A 12541-nucleotide genomic window follows, 5' to 3' on the forward strand; every position below is an offset into this window, starting at 1 on the left:
TTGTTAGAACTATTAAATGTATCCAACAACCCTAAAAAGCTCCTTGGATGTAGTCCATATCCTGCTGTATTCTATCATTACTATAGCATAGGTCTTAATGATGATGCCTCTATTATGCTTGAGTTTCTCCTGGATCTACAGTATGCCTTCTTCTCTTTTGCTACAATGCCTGCAGCTACATAGCATATCATGATGCTATGTGTATTCCAGTTTAACATTTTATTGAGTTATAAGATATTGTAAAATACAAAATACAAAACTAAATAGAAAAGCAGTGTGGTGGAAACGGGGAAAAAGAAGTGAGGAAGGATAAAAAAAGAAAGAAAAAGAAGCATTAACTTCCGACACACTCTGTTGCAGTAAAATAAGACATTAACATCAAATCATAACATTTTGGATGCTTGTATGTATTCCAACATGAGGTAAGAGTGCTTAGGGGACACTATATCAAGCTCCTATGAGATATTGGTGTTTCATGTACCAAAGCCTGCCACTACATTTAAGCAAACATTCTCTAGTGGGGGCAGTCATTTAAGAACACCCATCAGATCATAGTGCCATGAATTTGAACCATTGGTCAGGCAGATGAACATGTACATTATATTAACCATTGAAAGAGGAGACAAGTGGATCATGAGTGACTATGAGCAGGGCATCTTGATTGAAGAAAAGTCACAATTAGCAAATAAAATCTAGCTGTTCAAAAGCCTTTCTAGCCACAGATGCCACTTGTTCCACAAGGAGGAGCTGTGAATTTTGAAAAGCTTCCAAATTGTGCAAACATATACAACTCTCTTCAAAGTGAAAGAAGAAAAGTCCTTGGAGTAATTCAGGCCACAAACCAAAACCGCTCCCTGTCAGAGGGATTTAGTTAAAAACTCTTTTTATTCATTCATATATGACAGCCTCTAGGCAATGTTAGCATTTGCCTGGTTAATATCATCAAAAACATTTGTTGTTTGCTGTTTTTTGAGTCACTAGATTTAAACCCAAATCAAATCTTACAGTTATACATAGACATACCTATAAACAGATAAATGATGCTTTTTTAAGAAGCAATATTCTCATATTGAGTTTATTCTTGATTCTTTGTAACATACAAGTTTTACTCTTGGTCCATAGAATGTGGTACTGCTACAAATTATGGAAATACATGCATAATGCAGTGGCATAATGTAATGGATTCATTATATATTTTAATATCTATAGGGAACTTAATGGAAGGATGCCACTTTTATTCAGCATTATTCTCCTGAATTGACTCCCAAGGAGCCATTTAGATTTACCAACAAGCAGTCTTTCAGACAACATTTGTTTATTTTAAAATTAAACAACAGAGAATACAGTCTCAAAAAAAGAAATAGTAAGTGTCTAAACATTATGCACCTTTAAGTTAGTGCATAATAAACTGTTCACAAATATTGCTATATTAACAACTTTGAAGTGATCTTCCTAGGTTTACTTATACATATTGTCTCAATGTAATGTTTTTCTCTTCATTGTTTAAAATTAAATTTCAGTCCTTCTAAATTTCTAGGTGATTCCTCCTAAGGAATGGAAGCCAAGAAAAAGTTATGATGATATTGATGATCTGATGATTCCAGCTCCTATTCAGCAGATGGTAACTGGTCAATCAGGTCTCTTCACTCAATACAATATTCAAAAAAAGCCAATGACTGTGAAAGAATTTAGGCAACTTGCTAATAGTGACAAGTAGGTATATTCATTCCATACTTCGTTTCATAAAGGTGCTCAATTTAAATTACATTTAATTAACCGCATCTGTTGTTAATTATATTTAAATTCAGTTGATATTTTTCTGATACCTGGCCTAATTTATTTTATGGTGGGCAACCCCTCCATAAAGTCATAATAGGGCACTTACTGGGAAAAATATTCTGTTTGGGACTTGTATAACTGTTCTTTGGTGCATTCAGACTTTTTATCCTTGAAATTCAGAATAAATGATTTATTTATTATTCTTTATGATTTTTGGTAAGTTTCTTGATTAGGAAAAATAAATGAATAGAGGTTTACTGCTTAGATATCTAAGTAACTTATTCACAGTAAGAGAACATTTACTAGGAATGACACTGTGATAAGAAGGAAGTGAGATAGTTTTATTCATTTATCTTTCCATCCAGTTTATATTAATAAATAGATTCCCTTGTATTACTTCACTATTTTTTCTTTTTGCATTTTATTCCTGTAGCTTAAAGCTATTTTCTCAAGACAGTATTGTTGATTTCCAAAATGTTAATTTTAGAAGATATTTTGTTCTTGGGCCGGCATGATGGCTCAGCACTGGGCTTGTCAGCTGGAAGTACTCTTTCTGATTTTGTCTATATTTTTTAACTTTCATAGTCCGAAGTAAGCTTCTTTACTTGTGTCCCACTTCACTCAGGCCAGAATCCTAGGGACAATTTTATTAACTCTAATAAAGTATCAAATGATTATATTGATTTCCTTTTGAGAGAGTTTGCTGTCAACCTAGCAATAAGATTGCACTGTTCATTGTCCATTTCTTGGAAGTCTGTTTTCCTTTAAGCAATAAATTGGAAAAGAGAGGCCACTTGCCCACAAGTGGCCTCTTTTTTCCAATGAATTGTTGAGGAAGGGGCCTTATCTAGAAGTTCTAATCTGATAGACTTTTGCAACCATCTTCTTTTTTAAAGTAGAAAGTTTCCGTACCTGGAGGTCTGCTGGTCCAGCATTCCATATGCTCTATTGAGAGTCCATTATTGGTACAGTTTAGCCTGTTACAGCCTAGCTCAGCCTATTCCAAGAAAAGTTTGATAGTTTGATAGTTTGATAGTTTCTTGACATTTATAGGCCGCCCTTTTCCCTGAGGGGACTCAGGGCGGCTTACAATCAATGGGAAGGGAGTGTAAGACAACACAAAAAAGAAAAAAAATGTGAATAATAAAAAAAACTAAACCGATAAAACACAACATTCATTCAGCATTCGGGTGGGGCAAGGTTCGGATCTTATCCCCAGGCCTGACGGGATAGCCAGATCTTGAGGGCTGTGCGGAAGGTCTGGACAGTGGTGAGGGTACGAATCTCCACGGGGAGATCGTTCCAAAGCGTCGGAGCTGCAACTGAGAAGGCTCTCCTCCGCGTAGTCGCCAGTCGGCACTGACTAGTGGATGGAATTCGGAGGAGGCCTACTCTATGCGATCTGATGGGACGGAGGGAGGCAATTGGCAGAAGGCGGTCTCTCAGAAAGTCAGATCCACTACCATGGAGGGCTTTGTGAATGGTGAGTAGCACCTTGAAGCGCACCCGGAGATCAACAGGTAGCCAGCGCAGCTCATGGAGGATCGGTGTTATGTGGGCGAACCGTGGTGCGCCCACGATCACTCGCGCGGCCGCATTCTGGACTAGCTGAAGTCGCCGGATGCTCTTCAAGGGCAGCCCCATGTAGAGCACATTGCAGTATTCCAGCCTAGAGATCACAAGGGCTCGAGTGACTGTTGTGAGGGCCTCCCGATTCAGGTAGGGCCGCAACTGGCGTACCAGGCGAACCTGGGCAAATGCCCCCCTGGTCACAGCTGACAAATGGTGGTCGAAAGTCAGCTGTGGGTCCAGGAGGACTCCCAAGTTGCGGACCCTGTCTGAGGGGTATAAATTTTGACCCCCCAGCCTGAGTGATGGAATATTGGCCAAATTGTTAGGAGGGAAGCACAACAGCCACTCGGTCTTGTCCGGGTTGAGTACCAGTTTGTTAGCTCTCATCCAGTCCTTAACGGCCTCAAGACCCTGGTTCATCACGTCCACCGCTTCATTGAGTTGGCACGGGGCGGACAGATACAACTGTGTATCGTCCGCATATTGATGGTATTTTATCCCGTGCCTCCGAATGATCTCACCCAGCGGTTTCATGTATATGTTGAATAGTAGGGGGGATAAGACCGAGCCCTGCGGCACCCCATAAGTTAGGGGCCTCGGGGACGATCTCTGCCCCCCCACCAACACCGACTGCGACCTGTCCGAGAGGTAGGAGGAGAACCACTGCAAGACAGTGCCTCCCACTCCCACCTCCCACAGTCGTCGCAGAAGGATACCACATACCAAGTATGTGGCTAATCTCTGAATAGATAGAATATGAGACTAGACAAGAACATCTTGATCATGGACAAGTCACTTTGGATGGCTCTCTGACTCTCTGAATGGTTTGAAATGTTTGCACAAATGTCATCAAAGGAAAACAATAGCACTTGCATTCAATGCTTAACCAGTCCAGTAGTATTACTTGGCTGAATGTTACAGTACCTAAATTCGAGCAAAATGGGAGTGAGTTTGACTCACTCTCAAATTTGCCCGTCTCCAGTAAGTTATGATCCCCAGTTTGAGAATCCCTACCAGTAAGAATTTTAGACAGCTTTCTAATGATTTTGAAGCTCTAAGTTCTATAATAAGTTTTCAAGAGAAGTAAAACTACTTCAGTTGCCTGAAATACCAATGATTTCATTCTTTGAAAATAATTGTTACTACTATTAGATAATTAAGAGTAAGTATATTCCTTTATTTAAAGAAATTTTAGTAGTGAAATGGGCAGGATCCTGACTAGAAAATAAATTTGGAGGATTTGGCATGATGGCAACTGAACATATTTAGGTGGAGTTTATGTGATTTGATGATTGACGTATGTAAATCCCCAGTTGCCCATGACAATTCTGGTCACAGTACTTTAAAGCTAAAATCAACCTCCTCTTTACTGATGTCCAGTGCACCATATGTGCATTTCCAGGAAATTTGTGATAGTCTGAGCATGTGGACAAGGTTCTTTCAGCTATAAACCAATTCTTTGCCCTCTTGATCTGTAACTAACAAGACTGATTGGAACTGAGGGTGGGCATTTGTAGCATTGTATGTTAGAAATGTACCTAGCTGTGATAATAGATGTTCTATTCTGTTCTGTTCTGTTCTGTTCTGTTCTGTTCTGTTCTATTCTATTCTATTCTATTCTATTCTATTTATTAAATTTATAGGCCGCCCAATCCCGAAGGACTCCGGGTGGCTTACAGAAATAAAATTTTAAGAAAAAGGTTAAAAAGACAAACAGAAGAGAACTGATTAAAAAAAAACCACACACATCATGCACCCAGTCTAAGCTGGGCTGGACCTCAGTCAAGAGGTCAACAGTCCCAGGCCTGCCGGAATAGCTAGGTTTTAATAGCTTTTTGGAAGGCCATGAGAGTGGGTAGGGTCCGAATCTCTGGGGGTAGTTCATTTCATAGGGCCGGAGCGGCAACAGAGAAGGCCCTCCTCCGAGGCACCGACAGCCGGCATTGTCTAGCTGATGGCACCTGGAGAAGGCCCACCCTGTGTGATCTTATCGGTCTTAGGGAGGTGTGCGGCAGAAGACGGTCTCATAGATATCCGGTTCCTGAGCCATGTAGGGCTTTAAAGGTAATAACCAGCACCTTGAATTGTGCTCGGAGACCAATAGGGAGCCAGTGCAGCTTGCGGAGGATAGGTGTAGTGTACACCCAATATCGCTCGTGCAGCTGCATTCTGGACTAATTGTAGTCTCCGAACACTTTTCAGGGGCAGCCCCATGCAGAGTGCATTACAGTAATCCAGTCTTGTGACGATGGCGTGAGTGACTGTTTGCAGTGCCCCCCGGTCCAAATAGGGCTGCAACTGGTGCACCAGGCGAACCTGGGCAAAGGCCCCCCTGGTCACAGCTGACAGGTGATGTTCTAACGTCAGCTGTGGATCCAGGAGGACCCCCAAGTTGCGGACCCTCTCTGAGGGGAGTAAATTTTCTCCTCCCAGACTTAGGGATAGACTAGTTGGGCTGTCCTTAGGGGGGAACATCCACAGCCACTCGGTCTTGTCAGGATTGAGTGCGAGTTTGTTCACTCCCATCCAGACCCTAACAGCTTCCAGGCACTGGCACATCACTTCCACCACTACGCTGAGTTGGCACGGGGTGGACAGATACAACTGAGTGTCGTCCGCGTACTGGTGGTATTTAATCCCGTGCCGGCAAATGATCTCACCCAGTGGCTTCATGTAGATATTAAATAGGAGGGGGGACAAGACCGACCCCTGCGGCACCCCATAATTAAGGGGCCTAGGGGTCGACCTCTGCCTTCCAACCAACACCGACTACGACCTGTCAGAGCGGTAAGAGGAGAACCACCGTAGAATGGTGCCTCCCACTCCCACCTCCTCCAGCTATCGCAGAAGGATACCATGGTTGATGGTATCGAAGGCCGCTGAGAGGTCAAGGAGCACTAGGATAGAGGAATGTCCTCTATCCCTGGCCTGCCAGAGATCATCGATCAGTGCGACCAAACCGGTTTCCATGCAGTAACCAGGTCTGAAACCAGACTGAAAAGGGTCTAGGTAATCTGCTTCATCCAAGGACTGTCGGAGTTGAAGGGCCACCACCTTCTTAACAACCTTCCCTAAAAAAGGGAGGTTGGAGACTGGACGATAGTTTTTAAGAATAGCTGGGTCCAGAGAAGGCTTCTTGAGGAGGGTCTTACCACCGCCTCCTTCAGAGGTTGTGGAAAAGATCTCTCCCGCAAAGACACGTTTGTAATTCTCTGGAGCCAGCCTCGTGTTACCTCCCTGCTGGTCGAAACCAGCCAGGAGGGACACGGATCCAGTAAACAGGTGGAGGCACTCATCGCTCCCATTGCTTTGTCCACTTCCTCAGGGGTGACAAGCTGGAACTCATTCCAAGAAATCAGAGCAAGACCCTCCCTTGGCATCTCCACTGGTTCTGTCCAAATGGAGTCAAGGTCTGTCCGAATCTGAGTGATTTTGTCTGACAGAAACTGAGCAAATTCCTCAGCCCGTCCCTGTAAGGCATCCCCTGTGTCCTCGCCTTTCAGGAGGGAATGGGTTATCCTAAACAGGGCGGCTGGGTGTGATTCTGCGGACGCAATAAGAGCGGAAAAATATGCACATTTTGCCGCCCTTATCGCCACTAAATAAGTCCTAATAAAGTCTCTTAATAGTGTTAATTTACTTGCATTCTCCTAAATAAAATAAGTAATCAACTAAATATTTCTGTATAAGGAAGATGGTACAGCACACTAAGAGAACTTGGAAAGTGGTATGAAGAGAGTGGTAGTTGACAATTAGACAAAGAGCAATGGGGAATGAAGAATTATCTGCCTGAAAACAGTTTTACATAGGAAACTGAGGTGCCAGTCTATGAGTCACATGAGATCTTTTAAAATTGTCTGTGTGACTTGCAGTAGATATGGCTTTCCTTTGTCACAGTTTCAGTGCTCCATTGATTGGTGCTTTATGGGAAGTATTCTTGCGCTGGAAAGCTCTTCATGATAGTAGTAGATCTTTTGGCAGCCTAGGGAAAAGATTGCTAAATATCCATTTCCAATTGTCAGCTAGAACTCAGGAAACTGAACCAAGTTCACTGGCAGAAAACAGTGAATATTTATTGTCCTCTCAAGGGATCTAAGTAAATTTTGCTGGGAAAAAAAAGATTACCAAAAGGGGAAAAAACTCATTTCCTTCCATCAACGATATCTAGGATTCTGGTGCAGCACCTAATGTTTCAATTAGTGTCCTTAAGAATGAAAAAGCTACACACATGTGTTGGATTTTCATTTCATTTTTTTCTTTAAAAGGTAAAGGTAAAAGTTCCCCTCACACATATTTGCTAGTCGTTCCTGACTTTATGGGGCAGTGCTCATCTCCATTTCAAAGCCGAAGAGCCAGCACTGTCCGAAGACATCTCTGTGGTCATGTGGCTGGCATGACTTATAATATGATTTATAATAGTTTATGCAATTTTTGAAAAAGGATTTTGTTTTAATTTTATATGCAACAATAATAAGATGCATTTAGAACAAGATGTGAAATATTAAAATAAATAAATTTTATTAGCTGGACGATTGAACTACTACTTGTGTAAAGTTGATAGTAACCAGTACAATAAGATTACAAAATGTTTCAATTTTTCAAGAAGATTAATAGACAGACACATATATGTATGCACGTAGATAAAATACATAAACACAGCATTCTTTGTTAATCTAAGGTTTATTTAAAAGTTTGTTTGGTTATACAAGGAACAAAAATATATATTTGTTCCTTGTATAACCAAACAAACTTTATATATATATATAAAGTATATTTGGGCATACTAGGGGTTGTGACTTTAAATATATACCTTTCACCCTGGCCTCGCTGATAAGGAGTCGAGCCCTGTAGCTCAATGGTTAACACATCTGCCTTAGAGGCAATAGAGCACAGGTTCGATTCCCAGTAAGGGTGTGGCTAGCTGATGAGAGCTAAATAGCTTGAAATAGATCTATACTAGTCTCCCTTTATTTATTTATCAGCATAAATATAACATATATATATATATATATATATATATATATATATATATATATACACATATACATACACATACATACATACACACACACACACACACACACACACACACACACATATACACACACTAATTCTTTGAAACCATTGTCTTTTTCACTTTTTCTTTTACAGATATTGTACTCCAAGACATTTAGATTTTGAAGACTTAGAACGTAAATACTGGAAAAATTTAACTTTTGTGGCACCAATCTATGGAGCAGATATTAATGGAAGCATATATAACGAAGTAAGCACATTATTTGTATCCTCCTAAGCTGTCTAATATTATATTATTTTCACTACAAATAAGAAACATAAATTGAATATAGCTATGGTCCATTTCTTTTGAGTGCAGGTATATTTTATGAAATGAGCTTATAGCCTGTATTCATTTGGATGTTTTAAATATAAAATAGATAAGCACAAATTTATAGTAAAAATTAAGTCTTTAATTGGGTCATGCATTATTGTGTTTTCTTTGAAAGGAATAAGCTAATAATCACATCCTTATGATGTCATATCAATAATCATTTACATATTGTGTAAGTGGCAGATGTCTGTAAAATATTTTCCTTGTGCCTTCAAGTCAGTCATGATTCCTGGTGACTTTATGGACAACTCCCTGCAATTTTGATAGATGGCATAATTATGGGAAATTGGGTTAAAAGATTGACAGAAGAAAGTAATAAAAAAAAGAATAATGGAAAGCATGTAGGAGATACTAGGTTATTAGCATGTCTTTATACATGTCTCATCAGAAATTTGACACTTCTCAGGTAAATGTAGCCACATGGAAACTGAAAAAGAGCAGATTGAAGGATAAATAGCCAGTTCTGTCTCAGAGTAATGAAGTATGTTCTGACACCTGTGGCTTTCCAGATATTCTAATCTGAAAAGCACTTTGGTTATTTCTTTATCATCCACCAGATGGTAACCTTGCACAAGAATAGATATCATTAGTATTATCTGCTGTTAACGGAAATCTCTTCTAAATTTAGAATCATGATCTCCCATATTTATTCACATTAGGGATTTTCATATATTCAACAATGATGGATGAAATACAAGCTTAGAAATGAGGCAATGGAAGCAAAGAATAGGGAATAAAACAGTTCATGGTGTTCCTACAACTCACAAGAAACCATATGTGAATTGTTTTATTAAGAATAAAAGTAATTCAGGTATCTAAATGGAAGCTACTTATTTTCTATAATAAATCAACACTGTTACTTTATGAAGCTTCAATTAAAAAATGAGGCTACAATATATGTATTTTGGCATTTAGTGTTTTGAAGAAGGCATTGAATATGTAGGGCAAATGGAAACCTCTGAAATTAATAAACTCGTGGTAATTAAAATGGTCATGGTTCAAAAAGTTATTTAAACATAAACAATTACATTTTTGTGCAATAGACATTGAAAAATTGGAAAGGACTGTAGCTCAGAGATTTATCATATACATTTTATGCAAAAAAATCATTTCAATCTATGACATCTCTAATTGGGTTCAGTAGAACTGAGTAGATCAGTCAGTGGTTTGATTTGTCATGAGAACCTTTATAATCTTTTCAACTTGGTTGTGCTTTTCTTCTAACATAAAACAATCTTGCCAGTAAAACAGATTCAAGAGAGACTTCCGCACAGTTTAATGGTAACCAGTATGTTAGCTGACAGATTTTCAAATGTGTCCATATAAAAGAAAGACCACCTACTAGACACAAGAGAGCATTTGATATACAACTGGAGACATAAAAGATGGCTCTTACAAATTTATTCTGGATTGCTTCTGAAGACACACCTACATACAAGGCTGTATGCCATATAAGACTTGGGTTTAAATAATTTTATTGCTGAAGTTATTGCTGCATCTAGCAAATAGGACTGTATCATTGGACATCTTTGATTTGGTTCTTCCATATTAGGGGAGATTACAAAATGGCTCCTAAATAATTGAAGAAATGTGTATTTATTCAGGACTGATATTGTTTGCTTCCAATTATGCTTTCAATTACTGCATATTTTAGTAAACCTGACAGCTTGATTTTGATTTGATTTTATTAACATTTGTAGGCCGCCCTTTTCCCTGAGGGGACTCAGGGCGGCTCACATAAAATCAGGGAGGGGAAGTACAGACAGTGACATAGACACATATAATAAAAAGTAATAAGCAACATACATTCATCATTCGGGAGGGGCAACTATCCTCGTCCCCAGGCCTGACGGGCTAGCCAGTTCTTGAGGGCTGTGCGGAAGGCCTGGACGGTGGTGAGGGTACGAATCTCCACGGGGAGTTCGTTCCAAAGGGTCGGGGCTACTACAGAGAAGGCCCTCCTCCTTGTAGTTGCCAGCCGGCACTGGCTGGCCGATGGAATACGGAGGAGGCCCAATCTGTGTGATCTAATTAGTTGCAGGGAGGTGATTGGCAGGAGGCGGTCTCTCAAGTATCCAGATCCACTACCATGCAGGGCTTTATGAGTGACTAATAGCACCTTGAAGCGCACCCGGAGATCGACAGGTAGCCAGCGCAGCTCGCGGAGGATAGGTGTTATGTGGGTGAACCGCGGTGCACCCACAATCACTCGCGCGGCCGCGTTCTGTACCAGCTGAAGTCGCCGGATGCTCTTCAAGGGCAGCCCCATGTAGAGCACATTGCAGTATTCCAGCCTAGAGGTCACAAGGGCCCGAGTGACTGTTGTGAGTGCCTCCCGATTCAGGTAGGGTCGCAACTGGCGCACCAGGCGAACCTGGGCGAATGCCCCCCTAGTCACAGCCGTCAGGTGGTGGTCAAACGATAGCTGTGGATCTAGGAGGACTCCCAAGTTGCGAACCCTCTCTGAGGGGCATAAAATTTGACCCCCCAGCCTGAGTGATGGAATATTGGTCGAATCTTTGGGAGGGAAACACAACAGCCACTCGGTCTTTTCTGGGTTGAGCACAAGCTTGTTAACCCTCATCCAGTCCATAACGGCCTCAAGGCCTCGGTTCATCACGTCTGCCGCTTCATTGAGTTGGCACGGGGCGGACAGATACAACTGGGTATCGTCCGCATATTGATGGTATCTGATCCCGTGCCTACGGATGATCTCTCCCAGCGGTTTCATGTAGATGTTGAATAGTAGGGGGGATAAGACCGAGCCCTGAGGCACCCCATATGTTAGGGGCCTAGGGGACGATCTCTGCCCCCCCACTAACACCGACTGCGACCTGTCCGAGAGGTAGGAAGAGAACCACCGCAACACGGTGCCTCCCACTCCCACCTCCCGCAGTCGTCGCAGAAGGATACCATGGTCGATGGTATCGAAAGCCGCTGAGAGGTCAAGGAGGACCAGGATGGAGGAATGTCCTCCATCTCTGGCTCTCCAGAGATCATCGGTCAATGCGACCAAAGCGGTTTCTGTGCTGTAACCGGGTCTGAAGCCTGACTGGAAGGGGTCAAGATAGTTTGCTTCATCCAAGGACCGTTGGAGCTGAAAGGCCACCACCTTCTCAACAACCTTCCCAAGGAAGGGAAGGTTGGAGACTGGGCGATAGTTATTAAGAACAGCTGGATCCAAAGATGGCTTCTTTAGGAGGGGTCTCACCACCGCCGCTTTCAGTGCGGCGGGGAAGTTCCCCTCCCGAAGAGAGGCGGTCACAGCCGCCTGGATCCAGCCTCGTGTCACCTCACTACTGTTAGTAACCAGCCATGAGGGACACGGGTCCAGTACGCAGGTGGAGGCACTTACAGCCCTCATGGCCTTGTCCACATCCCCGGGGGTAACATCCTGAAACTCAACCCAGAGATGTTCCACCTGATCCTCTTGTGCCTCGGCTGGAACTGCGGGGATGGAGTCCAAGTCCGACCGAAACCGAGCAATTTTGTCCGCTAAGAATTGGGCATAATCCTCAGCTCTGCCCTGCAAGGGTTCCCCCGCTTCCCTTTTATTTAATAGGGAGCGGGTTATCTTAAACAGGGCGGCTGGGCGGGACTCAGCGGACGCAACCAAGGTGGCTATATGAGATCTTTTTGCTGCCCTAAGTGCCCTGGTGTATTCCTTGGTGCAGGTGGTTACCATTGCTCGGTTCGATTCGGACTTATCGGACCTCCATCGGTGCTCTAGGCATCTCCTCCGGCGCTTCATCTCCCGGAGTTCCTCGGTGAACCAAGGGGGTCTCCGGGATCCGCTGACCC

The 12541-nt window shown here is 42.2% G+C and overlaps 1 protein-coding gene across 12 annotated transcripts in view; it reads left to right on the plus strand.

Annotated features, from left to right (window-relative positions):
• The window catches only part of KDM4C (lysine demethylase 4C), a 226842-nt gene that overhangs the window by 27237 nt on the left and 187064 nt on the right, over positions 1-12541 (plus strand). For all 12 annotated transcript variants that reach the window (XM_087716057.1, XM_087716051.1, XM_087716052.1 and 9 more), the window contains 2 exons: positions 1538-1713; positions 8503-8617. In XM_087716057.1, the coding sequence (XP_087572183.1) occupies positions 1538-1713; positions 8503-8617 (291 nt within the window). The remainder of the gene's footprint in view (positions 1-1537; positions 1714-8502; positions 8618-12541) is intronic.

Source organism: Thamnophis sirtalis, unplaced genomic scaffold (assembly GCF_051295495.1).
Source record: "Thamnophis sirtalis isolate CommonGarterSnake01/CBP01778 unplaced genomic scaffold, rThaSir2_p1.2 scaffold_5, whole genome shotgun sequence".
Taxonomy (NCBI): Eukaryota; Metazoa; Chordata; class Lepidosauria; order Squamata; family Natricidae; genus Thamnophis; species Thamnophis sirtalis.